At 42.0% G+C, this 16,961-nt stretch overlaps 1 protein-coding gene across 1 annotated transcript in view; it reads right to left on the reverse strand.

Annotated features, from left to right (window-relative positions):
• The window catches only part of LOC127000983 (putative neural-cadherin 2), a 179,071-nt gene that overhangs the window by 50,315 nt on the left and 111,795 nt on the right, over nucleotides 1–16,961 (reverse strand). Inside the window, exons 12-18 of the mRNA XM_050865157.1 lie at nucleotides 14,811–15,024; nucleotides 13,696–13,898; nucleotides 10,133–10,296; nucleotides 9,608–9,779; nucleotides 7,514–7,831; nucleotides 5,983–6,563; nucleotides 3,795–4,281 (exon numbers count right to left, since the gene is read on the reverse strand). Of these exons, the coding sequence (XP_050721114.1) occupies nucleotides 3,795–4,281; nucleotides 5,983–6,563; nucleotides 7,514–7,831; nucleotides 9,608–9,779; nucleotides 10,133–10,296; nucleotides 13,696–13,898; nucleotides 14,811–15,024 (2,139 nt within the window). The remainder of the gene's footprint in view (nucleotides 1–3,794; nucleotides 4,282–5,982; nucleotides 6,564–7,513; nucleotides 7,832–9,607; nucleotides 9,780–10,132; nucleotides 10,297–13,695; nucleotides 13,899–14,810; nucleotides 15,025–16,961) is intronic.

Consider the following 16,961-nt stretch of genomic DNA (forward strand, 5'->3'; position numbering starts at 1 on the left):
GGTCAGGTGTAAAGAGCTCGAGCGCCTCACCTCACCTGTGTTAATTAATGAGTGACCTGGCCGAGGGTGTGAATAAGTTGTAGGCCTTAAAGAGGGGCACAGGTGAGACGCGAGCAGGTAATGGTGGCTAATGAGATCACCTTCCCTTCTTCTACAGGTGTGTGGGGGGTGGGGGGGTGGGGTGAGGGGAGGAGGTGGTGATGTGTGTGTGTGTGTGTGTGTGTGTGTGTGTGTGTGTGTGTGTGTGTGTGTGTTCTTGGGAGCAGGGCCGCACTGTTGCAAATGACAAACTACAATTACACACACACACACACACACACACACACATAATCTTCCTGTAATTCTCATGTAAAATGGCCCGTGAGTAAATAATAAAACATGTTCTTTTGTGTTTTTCCAGTAGTAGCAAGCACAGCGAATGCCTTTGAAACTGTAGCAATCGTCAACCAAACACGGGAAGGCTAAGTGAGTCTCGTCTGTGTGAAAATCGCTGTAAATACCTTAGTGATGTAAATATCTTCGTGATACAGATAATAACCTTGGTAGCAACTATAACATTGGGCTATTGGAAGGGACATTTATCGAAGGACCACACTTTAAAAACGACGCTTTAGAATTAAGAATGACTACTAAAAAAAAAAAAAAAATATGCGTTTCAGGGGCCATGTCATACAGTTTTTCGAATATAACATTTTAACAAAGCGTCGGATAAGGATGGTATTTTGGAAGACGATGATTGAGACCCCGACGTAATTGGCAAAAATAGGCTTAGGTGCCAAATATGGATGATTACGGCACTTGTAGGAGCAACTTTAAGGTAAACTTTACTAAAATATACAGGCACGGGTAGCGAGGCACGAGGGAAAATAACTCTTCGGCAAATGCATTCAGATTTCACTAACTCCACATTTTAGATTTTCATCGGAGACAACCATTATACGTCATCACAGCATTATATTCAGCCATCTTAAGCCTTCACAAATTAGGCTGAAAGTAAACCTCATTCCATTCTGCCTCCACTTGTCTCCTTTTTACTCCTTCCACCTTCTCTTCTCACCCTCTCTATATTTAACCATTACTTAACAATCTTAGACCTTCATAAATTTGACTTGAAATAAACTCAAGTGCATTCCTCCTCCACTTTTCCCCTTCCCAACTCTCTCTTTTCTTTTTTCCACATTCTCCCCTCACCCACTCTGATCACGCATTACACTCATGATCCTTAGATAGATAGATACAGATAGATAATTAATAATATAATGAAAAAAGTACGTCATTAATTATACATATCAAAACGAGGACAGGCTTAAACGACAGGTGTAAGAGAGACAGATATAGATAGACAGATAGATATACAGATAGACAGATAGATAGATAATATGAAAAAAAAAACCTGAATAATTAAACATATCAAACCAAAGCCAGGTGTAAAGGACAGGTGTAACAGACAGGTATTAAGAGCTGTTTTGATGTTAAGTTCTTCAATATTATATTTGGTGAAAGTTCACGGCCAAAGAAATGCTTATGTTAGAGATACTGAAGGTTAGAATAGTACAATAATTGCCAGAGTTTTGCCATGATATCAATTCTGCGTGGCCCTTTATGTTTCCTCTTCATTAGTGACAAAGGCTGTGCCAGAAAACAAATACACAAACACACTAACTTTTTCTTTAGTGAGCGGAAACAACAACAAACTCATCACCAAAATATATATTCGTAACTTATATTATTATTATTTTTTTTTTTACAGTAAAGGAAGCAGCTTAAGGTATAAAAAATAATATTGAGAAGAAGACGAAAAAAGAAGAAAAAAGAAGAGGAAGAAGAAGAAAAAGAAGAGGAAAAATAAAACGAAAAGAAGAAAAAAGGAAGAAGAAAAAGGCAAAGAAGAAGAAGAAAAGGAAAAAGAATTAGAAAAAAGGAAGAAGATGAATCAGAATCAGAAGAAGAATAGTAGCAGTAGCAGTAGTAGTAGTAGTAGTAGTAGTAGTAGTAGTAGTAGTAATAATAATAATAATAATAATAATAATAATAATAATAATAATAATAATAAAAATAATAATAATAATAGCAATAACAACAATGAAAAACAACACTAACAACAATACTAATTATTTCCTATTCAACACTAACACAACATAAGCTCCTTGGCCTACACACACACACACACACACACACACACACACACACACCACACACACACACACACACACCACACACACACACACACACACCACACACACACACACACACACACACACACATCCTCCCTGCACACTTCCTTCTTCCCGACTATCGAACTAATTGCTGTACGTGCTTTCGAGTCAATTAATATCCGGCTAAAAAGGGTTGCGCCGTGGACCGTGGTAGCAATGATGTTTCAGGAGAGGCAGAGCGAGACGAATGCAATGGAAAAGACTGAAAGAGTATTATTATGTAGCTTTACTGTAATTACCTTGCTCATTAGAGACAGGTAGGTATTCATAGATAGATAGATAGATGGAGAAAATGGAAGAGATGTATAGATTGATAGATAGATAGAGACTGATATGTATAGACAGATATAAATATAGATAGATAGATAAATAGATAGATAGATAGATAGATAGATAGAGAGAGAGAGAGAGAGAGAGAGAGAGAGAGAGAGAGAGAGAGAGAGAGAGAGAGAGAGAGAGAGAGAGAGAATGACACCCAGACAGAATGAGACACACACACACACACACACACACACACACACACACACACACACACAGAAAAAGAATGAGAGGGAGAAAGTGAAAGGATCGTGATTAATACCTGTCTATTCACCTGTGCACTCAATCGGCGGACATTCACTTGGCCAATTAATTATCTGATAGCCATTCATTACCTGGGCAGAGGCAGGTAATGAGGCGGCGGTATGCAAGATTAGCTCATTATTGTTATTATTATTATTATTATTATTATTATTATTATTATTACTATTATTATTATTACTATTATTATTATTGTTGTTGTTGTTGTTATTGTTGTTGTTTTCTCTTTCGTGTCTGTTACTGAAGTTTCTCTCTCAAGTTTTATTTATCACGAAGTCTTTAATCATATGAAAATCAAATAACCTTTCCATAACGTGACTTTCTTTTGTTTAACTCTCTCTCTCTCTTCCCAATTTAATCTTAATACTAGTTTGATCCTCCTCTAATAAGCAATTCCAATCCGATCCTATTCGTAATCCCAATCAGTCCTAAATCCTTAATGGCCCACAACAAGATCGAATCCCACAAACCTAATCATTCCTGAGAGTTCTCGTGACGCCCAGGTACACTCAGGCATTTCACTCACCTGTTACTCATCCCTTACTCAGGTTTACTCACTCATAGAATGGACTCGCCTTCTGTCAACCCTCAAACTCATGTGTATTTTTTTCTATACGTATTCATGATTTATATTCAGGTAGTCATTCATTCCATTCACCTGATTCATGACTCACTTTCAGGTTGTCATTTATTTCACTCACCTTCTTTAAAACTCATTAATTTCATTCAGGTATACTCATTCATTCCATTCACTCATCCCTTACTCATAACGCACTTCCAATCCTTCTCTCTCTCTCTCTATCTGTCTGTCTGTCTGTGTCTGTGTCTGTCTGTCTGTCTGTCTGTCTGTCTGTCTGTCTGTCTGTCTGTCTGTCTGTCTGTCTGTCTGTCTGTCTGTCTGTCTGTCTGTCTGTCTCTCTCCCTCCACAATCCTTTCTCCCATATATCAACACATAATCCTTTCCCTACTCTCTCCCACTCAATCCCTCACACACTCACCTGCTCAGCCCACGTAAGGTCCAGCCGATGCCACCTGCCGTCCGCCACACTCAAGGGAGGCGACAAGTGCACAGGTCCCCCTCCAAGGTCCACCTTCAACACGGGCAGTCCTCCACGCAGCTCAAGGCTCAGCACGTCATTATGCCAGACATTAAGACTCTCCTGCTCCTCATCCACGTCTTCCTCGCCCTCCTCCAAAGGCTGATGTGTCCTCTTCTCCTCCTCCACCTCCTCCTCTTCCTCAGGCCCGGAGTGGAGTATCGTTGCATCTCGAGAGTTAGCCAAGATTTCGAGAGTGATGTGGACTCGAGTGCATGAAGGGACTGGGGAAAGCCACACGGGCCCTCCTCCTTCTACTTCCCTTCCTCCTCCTCCTTCTACTCCTCCTCCGCCTCCTTGGTCTCCTTCTCTCGTGTGCTTTGGGAGAATAAACTGTCGGCTGAGGACCTTGCATCGCCCTCCTTCAGTGCCATGAGGACAGACACACCTGAGGAATGAGGACAGGTAAGCAGGAGGAGGAGGAGGAAGAGGAGGAGAAGTAATACATAGGACCACATATACATACATAGGAAGAACAGACACAAAAAGACCTGGCGGTCTATGGCGAGGGTGTCTGTCTACTACCGCTAATACTAATAATCTACGTGTGGTAGGACAGGATAAAATAAATGAAGGCTCCTCCCCGCCCATTTCCCCCTCCGGCAACGTGCCGGCAGGAAATAGAGAGAACAGCATGTGCCTTTAAGGAAGAAATGGACATGGAAATATTAGAGTAACGAGAGATAAGAGAAAATTACTACCCTTAACTTACGCTACTGGTGACCTACGCTGTGGGGGAAATTATTAACATAAAGTCTTCAGGTTGGAGCCGTGCTGCAGTGTGCCTGAAACATACGAAAAGGGTCAGTATAATCCTATATCCCTGAAGTGAGAGAGAGAGAGAGAGAGAGAGAGAGAGAGAGAGAGAGAGAGAGAGGGGAGAGAGAGAGAGAGAGAGAGAGAGAGAGAGAGAGAGAGAGAGAGAGAGAGAGAGAGAGAGAGAGAGATAGAGAGAGAGAGAGAGAGAGAGAGAGAGAGAGAGAGAGAGAGAGAGAGAGAGAGAGAGAGAGAGAGAGAGAGAGAGAGAGAGAGAGATAATGGCTACAAGACTGAGTTCTGATGGCCATGGCGTGGGGTGAGATAGCTCTCTCTCTCTCTCTCTCTCTCTCTCTCTCTCTCTTTGTCGCCTATGCAATGACTAAAGGCGGATTTCAGGTTAATCGCTTTTGCCAGGTGAACGTAATTACTGATTAAGCTTGTACTAAAAAAAATATAACATCCAATTCATCACCGTGAGCCAATTCATTACCTGATGTTTTGAATCCATCTATTTATCTATCTATGTATCTATTTATTTATTTATGTACCTTTTTTAATTTAACTTGTTGATGTAATGTGTATCAATGGCAAATACAAACACTGAGAGATAGATAGATAGATGGATAGATAGATTTGATTCCTTCTCTTTTCCTTTCACTCTATTTTCTATATTTTCACCACTTTCACTTTCCTTTCCTTCCTATCCTTTTTGATTCCTCTGTTTCCTCCTTCCTTCTCTCTCTCTCTCCCTTATTCCTTCCTTCACTTCCTGCATCTTTCTTTTCCTTCTCCCTTCCTTCCGTCCTTTCCCTTATCTTATCTCTCCTCCCCTTCACTTCTTTTTATAACCTCTCTCTCTCTCTCTCTCTTAATAATCTCCTTGCATCAGCTGTTCGTGTTTCTGAGCGAAAGGTAAGCTGATTAGCCCACCTGGATTTTATCGCCAAGAAGAGGAGGAGGAGGAAGAAGAGGAAGAAGAGGAGGAGGAGGAGGAGGAGGAGGAGGAGGAAAGCAGTAAGAGTAAATGGGTGAGATGTTAACAACGGTTCAGGTGCGTGGAATGTGTGTTTAAGAGAGAGAGAGAGAGAGAGAGAGAGAGAGAGAGAGAGAGAGAGAGAGAGAGAGAGAGAGAGAGAGAGAGAGAGAGTTAACATTTCTACAAGCTATACATTACTACTACAACTATCAATACTACTACTATTACTACTACTACTACTACTACTACTACTACTACTACTACTATTACTACGACTACTACTACTACTACTATTACTACTACTACTAAAATAACCCAAACTGCAACAACAAAACCAACCTCTCTCTCCCTTACCTAAAGCCAGACTGCCCCGGGACACACCTGCCACCATTCAAACAGGTATGCGGGGTGCAGGTGTGGTGGAAGTGGTGGTAGTGGTGTAGGTGGTGGTGACGACTTGTGGCTAGATAATGATGTTTCGTGGAGTGCTGAACGCCTGGTGGGGCTGAAAACGAGTGCTGGGGGTCCGGTTCTGGCAGATGCTGATAGATTCCGTGATGATGGGAGCCCTCGTAACTTCCTGAGCCAGTTCCAGCATCCTCCTCCTCCTCATCTTCTTTCCGCACGCCATCACAGCCGCATATGTTGAGAAGACCGATTCGGGGCCCCACTACAGCTCTCTCTCCAGCCTCTATCACACTGTACGTTACTAGCCCAGCGTGGTTTGGTCCTAGAAGCGTCTGTGTCCCTTCCTCCCTCTCCACGTGTCCCTCCCCGCCGCCCGGTCGCTCTCTCGGCTGCGTGTCTGAAGGGGTTGTTGTGGTGTTGGTAGCAGCAGTGTTGGTGGTGGGGTTGTTGGTGGGGGTGGATTGGGGTTGTTCTGTGCAGACGCCGACTCCCACACTGATGACTTGTACGCCCGCCGCTTTGCTTAACTGAAGGAGAAAAAGAACAATGAGTTGGGTAGTTAGTGAGTGTTTGAGTTGATGAATTGATTGATAGATGGGTAGATTAAAAGATAGAGAGATAGATAGAAGGGAAAAGGTGACTGGTTTTGGTTATTTTGTTTATATATAAGAGTTTGAAAGCTGAGATTGACAACTAGTTAAATAGTTAGATAGATAAGTAGATATAGATAGAGATAGATAAATACATAGATAGATAGATGGGAAAAGGAAGTTGTTTGTTTGTTTATATAGAAAAGTTTGAGTTAATATAGATAAGCATACAAAGATAGATAGATAAATAGATAGAGAGAAAATGAAGAAAATTTTAAATGAGAAAAAAATAAAAGAAAAAGGTAAAATTATCAAATGGAAAATAAAAACACGAATAATGAATAAGACAAATAAAGAAGAAAAGAAGAAAAGAGGAAGGAGAGGAAAAGAGAACAGAAAGGAAAGGAAAGTAAAGGTATTAATATGAAAAATGAAAATAAATAAATAGCAAAGATAAAGATAGAGAGAAAAGAGAAGTGACAACATGACTGACACACACACAAACACACACACACACACACACACACACACACACACACGCGTCAAACACACACATTCACGGTCAAGGTAACTCTCAAAACGGGAAACTGGAAGGAAACAAAAGAAGAAAAATAAAAAGTTCCGCTAAATCTGACATGTCAATCCCGTGAAGAAAAAAAAAAAAAGATAGTTTGAGAGAGAGAGAGAGAGAGAGAGAGAGAGAGAGAGAGAGAGAGAGAGAGAGAGAGAGAGAGAGAGAGAGAGAGAGAGAGAGAGAGAGAGAGAGAGAGAGAGAGAAAAAAAAAACACACACACACACACACACACACACACACACACACACACACACACACACACACACACACACAAACAACCCCCCCCCCCCCCCCCCCCACACACACACTAACCTCAACCTTCCGTCTCTGGAGCATAAGGTTGAAATCCGCGTAACTGGCCGGCGTCGTAATCCACAAACGCGTTAGAACATGTCCTTCCTTCCCCTCCACCTCCTCCACCGCGATCGCCTCCACTCCTCCTCCTCCTCCTCCTCCTCCATCACCAGCTTTCCCGCGGTCTCCTCCCTGGTTTCTGTTTTTCCTCGCATTCCACGGTGTTATTTTCTTGCTCGTTTTCTTCACCTCTTCCTCCTCCTCTTCGTCCATCGCCGCCGCCGCCGCCCACCTCCGCACCGCCTCCTCCAAGCGACCCATGATAGAAAACGGGATCTGGGAGGTGCGGGAGAAGGAAAATGGGTTGAGATTGGCGGGTTAGTGAGATTTTTATTTTTATTTTTAGGAAAGAGGGAGGAAGGGAAGAAAAGGGGGGAAGTGGAAGGTAAGTAAGAAGGGAAATGCAGTAGGAGAGGAAAAGGTTAGTGAGATAAATAGATAGAGAGATCGATAAACAGAGATAGGCCGAGATAGATAGGTATAGAGACTGAGATAGACAGATAGATAGATATATAGATAGTTAGAGGTTACGGGGTAGTAATAGGCAGATTTAGACAGATAGATATATAGACAAACAGATAAATATAAGTTGCAGGTTAGTGATAGATAGATATATAGATAGCAGAGTGCGTGTGTATAATTAAGAGAAGAATGAAAAGAAGAGCAAAAAGAAGAAGAAATAGAAGAAGAAGAAGAAGAAGACAAGAACAAGAAGAAAGGAAGGAGATGTGTAGAATTACGAAAGAAAACGAGAACTAGAAAGAAGAAAGAGTCAGAGAAAGAAAGAAAGAGAAAATATAATACCACCACAAAATTGTTATTACCCTACATCTGGCAGAGGTTGAGAATGAGGTTACCGTACATCAAGAAGGATAGTGTCGTACGTTGGACTTCATTCAATATCGTAAAGTACATAACAATTGTATTCTCAGGAGATAGAGAAAGGAGAGAAAAGGAATGAAAAGGAGGGAAGAAGAGGAGAAGGAAGGGAGGAAAAAGAGAAAGGAGAAAAAAAGGAGTGAGAAGGAGGGAAGAAGAGGGGAAGGAAGGGAGGAAAAAGAGAAAGGAGAAAAAGAGGAGTGAGAAGGAGGGAAGAAGAGGATTAGGAAGGGAGGAAAAAAGAGGAGGAAGGAAAGGAGGAGGTGAAGGAAGAGAGGAAAAGGAGGGAGGAAGAAGAGGAAGCGAAGGAAGGGATGAAAAAGAGGAATGAAGGAAAGGAGAAAAAAGGAAGGTTGGAAGGGGAGGAAGCATAGGAAAGAAGGAAAGGGAATGAAGAAAAGGCGAAAGAGGGAAGGAAGAGAGGAGGAAGAAGAGGGAAAGAAGAGGGCGAGTAGAATAGGCGAGGGAAGAGGAAGAGAAGGAAAAAGGAGGATAACTAAAAGATGGACAAATAAAAAGGAAAAGAAAAAAAAAGTAAGCGAAATTGGAAATACTGAAAGGGAGAGGGATAAGGAGAGGAAGAGGAGGAAGAAAAGAAGAAGAAGAGAAAAAGGAGGAAGCAGAAAAAACGATGATGAAAAAGAAAAAAAAAGTAAGAAAAGAAGGAAAATGACGAAGAGGAATAAAAAGAGACAGAAAAGACGAAGAAAAAGAGAAAAAATAAAGAAAATAATAAAACAACAAGAGATAGAAGATAAAAAGTATGACAAAGAATAAAAATAATAAAATAGTAATAAAAAGTAACTGAGTTGGATTTATCATTAACTTGGAACCTTCTTGAGTGTGAACGAATAGAAAGATTTAATACAACAGAGAAAGTAGGGCGATCTCTCTCTCTCTCTCTCTCTCTCTCTCTCTCTCTCTCTCTCTCTCATATATCAACAACTTTTCTCTTTCTCTTCTTTTCCTTCCTTTATTAATTGCCTTTCTGTCTCATTTCGTCTCTCTCTCTCTCTCTCTCTCTCAATCAATCCCCTCCTTCTTTCTTCCATTCCTTCCTTCCTTCCTTCCTTTCTTCCTTCCTTCTTTCCTTCCTTTCTTCCTTCTTTCCTTCCTTCCTTCCCTCCTTCCTTCCTTCCTTCCCTCCCTCTCCCTTCCTCCTTCCCCTCTTACCTCTCCTTCTCCCCTTCTCTCCCTCACTACGTCTTGAGGGGAGGCGTAGAGGGTGAGGGGGACAGCGCCTCTGACCTCCCGCCGCCGCAGTGACCTGACCTCCACTGACACGTTGGCCCGCACCCCCGTCTGTCCTTGGCCGGGGTCACTCACGGAGAAGGTCAGGTCAAGTCTGCAAGAAAAGAAGTAAGAAAATAAAAATAAGAAAAGGGCAAACTATGAAGAAAAGTAAGAAAATGAAAAAGACAAAGGAGAAAAAGAGAAGAAAAAGAAGAAAAAGAAGACAAAGGAGAAAATAAAAGAAAGAAAAAAAAGACAAAGAAAGAGGAAGACACACGCACATACACAAAATAGAAAAAGAGGAGAAAAAAGGAGAAAAAGAGGAGAAAAAGAAAAAGATGATAAAGGAGAAAATAAAAGAAAGGAAAAAAGACAAAGAAGAAAGAAGAAGACACACGCACATACACAAGCACTCACAACCCCCCCCCCGTTCCTCCCTCATCCTCCCCCCCCCTCTCCACTCACCTGTCGCCGTGGTCACCCGGGTGCAGCGCCAGGTTCCCGGTGGCCTGGCTGAGGGCCACGCGAGGGTGCGCCGCGCCCCTCCATCGGTAGGACTTGGACGAGTGGTCACTGTCATCTGGGTCCCGCACGTAGACACGACCCAAGGGCACCACCTCGCTCTGGGGCTGAGGTAGGAGGGAATGGGAGGGAGTTAGCGATGGGGAGGGGGTAGTAAAAGGCATGGAGGGGGTGTTAGTGGTTGGAGAGGTGGAGTTTGTGGTGGTTAGTGGTTGGGAGATGGAGAAATATGGAGTAATTGGATAGGGAAGACTTAAAAAAGAGGAGGAAGAAAAGGAGGAGGTGAGGGAAGAGAGGAAAAGGAGGGAGGAAGGGAAAGAGGAATGAAGGAAAGGAGAAAAAAGGAAGATGGGAAAAGGAGGAAGCATAGGAAAGGAGAGGGAATGAAGAAAAGAAGGGGAGGGAGGAAGAAGAGGAGGCGAAGGAAGGGATGAGAAAGAGGAATGAAGGAAAGGAAAAAAAAGGAAGGTGGGAAGAGGAGGAAGCATAGGAAAGAAGGAAAGGGAATGAAGAAAAGGAGGGGAAGGATGAGAAGAGAAAATTGAAGGGGCAGAATGAGAAAAGAAAATCAGAGGAGAAGAGGAGGAGGAGGAGTTAAAAGAGAGGAAGAATAGGAAGAACAAATTGAATGGGAAGAATAAGAAAATAATATGGAAGGGGAGTAATACGTGAAAAAAAGGAGGGGAGATACGTAAAGAACGAGGAGGGGCGGAATGAAAAAAAGGAGAAAATGGAGGGGAGGAGTTAGAAAAAGGAGAGGACGAATAAGAAAAGATAATTGGAGATGAAAGATAATTGGAGGAGAAAGATAATTGGAGGAGAAAAGATAATTGGAGGAGAAAAGATAATTGGAGGAGAAAGATAATTGGAGGAGAAAAGATAATTGGAGGAGAAAAGATAATTGGAGGAGAAAAGATAATTGGAGGAGAAGGATAATTGGAGGAGAAAAGATAATTGGAGGAGAAAAGATAATTGGAGGAGAAAAGATAATTGGAGGAGAAAGATAATTGGAGGAGAAAAGATAATTGGAGGAGAAAAGATAATTGGAGGAGAAAAGATAATTGGAGGAGAAAGATAATTGGAGGAGAAAAGATAATTGGAGGAGAAAAGATAATTATAATTGGAGGAGAAAGATAATTCGAGGAGAAAAGATAATTATAATTGGAGGAGAAAGATAATTGGAGGAGAAAAGATAATTATAATTGGAGGAGAAAGATAATTGGAGGAGAAAAGATAATTATAATTGGAGGAGAAAAGATAATTGGAGGAGAAAGATAATTGGAGGAGAAAAGATAATTATAATTGGAGGAGAAAGATAATTGGAGGAGAAAAGATAATTATAATTGGAGGAGAAAGATAATTGGAGGAGAAAAGATAATTATAATTGGAGGAGAAAGATAATTGGAGGAGAAAAGATAATTATAATTGGAGGAGAAAAGATAATTGGAGGAGAAAGATAATTGGAGGAGAAAAGATAATTGGAGGAGAAAAGATAACTTGAGGAGAAAGATAATTGGAGGAGAAAAGATAATTGGAGGAGAAAGATAATTGGAGGAGAAAGATAATTGGCGGAGAAAGATAATTATAATTGGAGGAGAAAGATATTTATAATTGGAGGAGAAAGATAATTATAATTGGAGGAGAAAGATAATTGGAAGAGAAAAGATAATTATAATTGGAGGAGAAAGATAATTGGAGGAGAAAAGATAATTGGAGGAGAAAGATAATTGGAGGAGAAAGATAAATGGAGGAGAAAGATAATTGGAGGCGAAAGATAATTATAATTGGAGGAGAAAGATAATTGGAGGAGAAAGATAATTGGAGGAGAAAGATAATTGGAGGAGAAAGATAACTGGAGGAGAAAGATAATTGGAGGAGAAAGATAATTGGAGGAGAAAGATAATTGGAGGAGAAGGATAATTGGAGGAGAAAGATAAATGGAGGAGAAAGATAATTGGAGGAGAAAAATAACTGGAGGAAAAAAATAACTGGAGGAGAAAGATAATTGGAGGAAAGAGATAATTGGAGGAGAAAGATAATTGGAGGAGAAAGATAACTGGAGGAGAAAGATAATTGGAGGAGAAAGATAATTGGAGGAAAGAGATAATTGGAGGAGAAAGATAACTGGACGAGAAAGATAAGTGGAGGAGAAAGATAATTGGAGGAGAAAGATAACTGGAGGAGAAAGATAATTGGAGGAGAAAGATAACTGGAGGAGAAAGATAATTGGAGGAGAAAGATAACTAGAGAAAAAAAGATAATTGGAGGAGAAAGATAATTGGAGGAGAAAGATAACTAAAGAAAAAAAGATAATTGGAGGAGAAAGATAACTGGAGGAGAAAGATAATCGGAGGAGAAAGATAATTGGAGGAGAAAGATAATTATAATTGGAGGAGAAAGATAATTCGAGGAGAAAGATAATTAGAGGAGAAAGATAATTGGAGGAGAAAGATAACTGGAGGAGAAAGATAAATATAATTGGAGGAGAAAGATAATTCGAGGAGAAAGATAATTAGAGGAGAAAGATAATTGGAGGAGAAAAGATAATTGGGGAGGAATAAGAAAAGATAATTGGAGGGAAAAAAAAAGGGAGAGGAGGAGGAGGAGGAGGAGGAGGAGGAGGGAGAGGAGTGAGAAGGAGTTAGAGAAGTAGAAAAGGAAGATGAAAAAGAAGTTAGATCAAAGTGAAAGGGAAAGGAATGGAAGGAAAAGGAATGGAGTATATGGGAAAAATAGGGTACTCTCTCTCTCTCTCTCTCTCTCTCGACCAATTAACTATGTGGCAAAACAACCTAATTGGTCTCTAAATCCACTCTTTTAACGACACCTTAAATAGCCGCTTAATTATACTGGGCAGGTAAAGGTAAAGCCCGATACACACGCCTAATTAATGGCCTAAAAAATGGTATAAAAATAGCTAAAAGAAAGTATATAATTAGAAAAAATGTAAACGTAAAAATAAGGTAAAAAATGTCTACTCCAAATCTAAATCTTCCCCCCCACACATCTATCTCCCCAAAACTACACCTGTTACCTCCCCACACCTACACACATCTGATATCCCCGTCCCCCCCCAAAAAAAAACCTCCACTCACACCTGTCACCCCCATACATACAACCTCCCTCCCCAAACACACATGCACCTTCCCCCTACATCCCCTTCTCCCTCATTTGCACACCTGTTCCCACACCCAATCACACACCTACAACACTCAGAAAACAACCTACTCCCCTACACCTTTCCCCCTAAAGAGAACAACCTCCCACCATCCCATCCTAAAACCCACATCTGGCCCCCTCATAATAATCTCCCATTCTTCCCCACGCATACCTGTTCTTCCCCCACACCTGTCCACATCCAATCACACACCTACAACATTAAAAAAACAACCTACTCCCCCACCACCAAATCCTAAAACCCACATCTGGTCCCCTCATAGTAACCTCCCCTTCTTCCCCACGCATACCTGTTCTTCCTCCACACCTGTTCACACCCAACCACACACCTGTAGCACCCAGGCCGTGACGGAGCGGGACGCGGGGGACATCGGGTTATCGTTCTGATCGGTGACGGAGACGGTGAGCGTGACGGTAGTGGAGAGCTCGCCCGCGTCCCCCACCACCAGGGGCACGCGGATCAGGGGCGTGACCTCCCTGTCCAGCTGGCGAGTTGTTCTTACCACGCCCTCGCCACGCCCGGAGTCACCTTCTGTTAGGCGAAGAAGGGAAAGGGGAGAAGAAAGGGGGGAGGGGGGGGGATTAGGGCGATGATAGGTTAAGCAATGCATACTAATGTTAGACTTAATTTAAAGTGGTTGTGCTAAGTGGGAGAAGTAGAAGGGGATTAGGTAGGGTTAGGATAATGTGGGTTAGGATAATGTTGGTTAGGATATTGAGATGTGGGTTAGAATAATGTGGGAGAAGTAAAAGGGGATTAGGTAGGGTTAGGATAATGGGATGTGGGTTAGGATAATGTGGGAGTAGTGGAAGGGAATTAGGTTGGGCTAGGATAATGTGGGTTAGGATAATGGGATGTGGGTTAGGATAATGTGAGAGAAGGAGAAGGGGATTAAGTAGGGTTAGGATAACGTTAGGGTAAGTAAAGGTAAAGTTGGGGGGATGCACTATAGCTGAGCGTGGCCTCGGTGCTCATCTCCGTCGCACTGACCCTTCAGCCTGTGGTGGTAAGAACCCGTTACCCCGGGACACAAGGCCAGTGTGGCATCCGGGTTACCGCAGTTTACCCGAAAGGGAGGGTGAACAGCTGGGTGGGCTGCGTGCCGATTCTCCAGGCCGGGATTCGAACCCAATCCAGCAGATTCCTAGTTCAGCGTGCTTACCTCTACACCACGAGGAGGATTAAGTCACAAGGCACAAGATATTCACTCATGAGGATAGGGGAGGGGCTTATCCGCCTAGCTATCCTGAAAAAAGTAAAGCTAACCCTGACACACCAGCTATTCACCCAAGAGAAAAGAGGGAGCGGCCTATTCGCCTAGTTATCCTGAACAGCTTAAAGGGAGTCATTACACCCAGATGATATACACTCTGAAGGGAGGTGGGAGGGGCTTAATCGCCTTATTAACCTGAACAGCGTATAGCCCAGCCGCCACTTCCTTACCCCTGTTAAAGATGACCTCCACGGCCTCCCTCACGGCGGCCGGGGCTCGGGGGTCCAGGTGTATGGTGAAGGGCGGTCCGTGGCCCTCCCCCCACAGGTCACGGTCCCCCAGGTGTGCCCGCGCTACCTCCCGGGGCGCCGCGTTCTCCGGGACCCTCACCTGCCGCGGCTCGGACAGGTAAGGCGGGTTGTCGTTCACGTCCGTCACGTTCACCTGAGATTTTTTGTGAGGGAAAGGTGCGAAAATAATGTTTGCAAGTCAATTTTTGCGTGGAAATGTTTACGTGTTCACCTGTGTCGTGTTTGTGACGTGTCGAAAAATGAAGTGAAAAATAACATCCATGAAAAATTGTTGCTATAGGTAGGAAAATAACGTTTGCACGATAAATTTTACCATAATAAGTGGGGAAAACAATGTTGGTAAGGAAAAAAAAGTAAATGATTGTGTAAAAAAATGCTATGAAAAGTGTGAAGTAAAAAAAGCTTGTGTGTGGTAGATATAAATTTGTCTGGTGTTTTATACGAAGAATGAAAGAAAAGATTTAAAGTAAGTAAACGTTCGGGCTTTTTTTTTCATTGAGGGCTTTTTTTTCATTATTTTCTTTTTTTTTGCCTTGTGATTGTGTAAAAAATGCTATGAAGAGTGTGAAGGAAAAAAAGTTTGTGTGTGGTAAAGATATAAATTTGTCTGGTGGTTTATACGAAGAGTGTGAAAGAAAACTTTAAAGTAAACGTTCGGGGTTTGTTTTTGTTTTTTCATTGCGGGCTTTTTTTCATTATTGTTTACTTTATGATTGTGTAAAAAAATGCTATGAAAAGTATGAAGTTAAAAAAGTGTGTGTGTGGTAAAGATATGAATTTTTCCGGCGTTTTATACGAAGAGTGTGAAAGAAAAGATTAAAGTAAGTAAACGTTCGGGCTTTTTATTTTCATTGCGGGTTTTTTTTCATTATTGTTTCATTTTTTTTTGCCCTTGAGCTGTTTCCTTACTCTAAAAAAATTATAATGTGGTTTAAAAAAATATATGGATTGCAGGATGAACTAAACCATTTGTGAGGCTGCCAGAGTAAGTGTTTGGAAGCTGACTGTTTTGTGACGGGCTTTTTTTCATTATTGTTTACTATTTTTTTTGCCCTTGAGCTGTTTCCTTACTCTAAAAAAAATATAACGTGGTTTAAAAAAAATATATGGATTGCAGGATGAACTAAACCATTTGTGAGGCTGCCAGAGTGACTGTTTGGAGGGTGACTGTTTTGTGCCGATGAGGTGAGAAGCACGAGGGGAGACTAATGCAGGTGGCGATGTGTGAGGAAGGGTGTGAAATAACGTTTTGAGGGAGGGAAATGCTGTCAGAGATGCGGAAATAACGAAGTGAGGATAGGGAACGCTGTGAAAGATGTGGAATTATCGTAGTAATGGATGTAACGTAGCAGGGGTGGGAACGCTTTGCCAAGAGTGGAAAATAGAGCTCTCAGGGTGGATAAGTCTGTGAGAGGTGTGGGAAATAACGTTCTGAGGGTGGAAAACGATGTAAGGGTGTGTGAAATAACGTTCTGAGGGTGGAAAACGTTGTAAGGGTGTGTGAAATAACGTTCTGAGGGTGGAAAACGGTGTAAGGGTGTGTGAAATAACGTTCTGAGGGTGGAAAACGGTGTAAGGGTGTGTGAAATAACGTTCTGAGGGTGGAAAACGATGTAAGGGTGTGTGAAATAACGTTCTGAGGGTGAAAAACGGTGTAAGGGTGTGGGAAATAACGTTCTGAGGGTGGAAAACGATGTAAGGGTGTGTGAAATAACGTTCTGAGGGTGAAAAACGGTGTAAGGGTGTGGGAAATAACGTTCTGAGGGTGGAAAACGATGTAAGGGTGTGTGAAATAACGTTCTGAGGGTGGAAAACGATGTAAGGGTGTGGGAAATAACGTTCTGAGGGTGAAAAACGGTGTAAGGGTGTGTGAAATAACGTTCTGAGGGTGAAAAACGATGTAAGGGTGTGTGAAATAACGTTCTGAGGGTGGATAACGATGTGAGGGTGTGTGAAATAACGTTCTGAGGGTGAAAAACGGTGTAAGGGTGTGTGAAATAACGTTCTGAGGGTGAAAAACGGTGTAAGGGTGTGTGAAATAACGTTCTGAGGGTGGAAAACGATGTAAGG

Source organism: Eriocheir sinensis, chromosome 19, assembly GCF_024679095.1.
Source record: "Eriocheir sinensis breed Jianghai 21 chromosome 19, ASM2467909v1, whole genome shotgun sequence".
NCBI lineage: Eukaryota > Metazoa > Arthropoda > Malacostraca > Decapoda > Varunidae > Eriocheir > Eriocheir sinensis.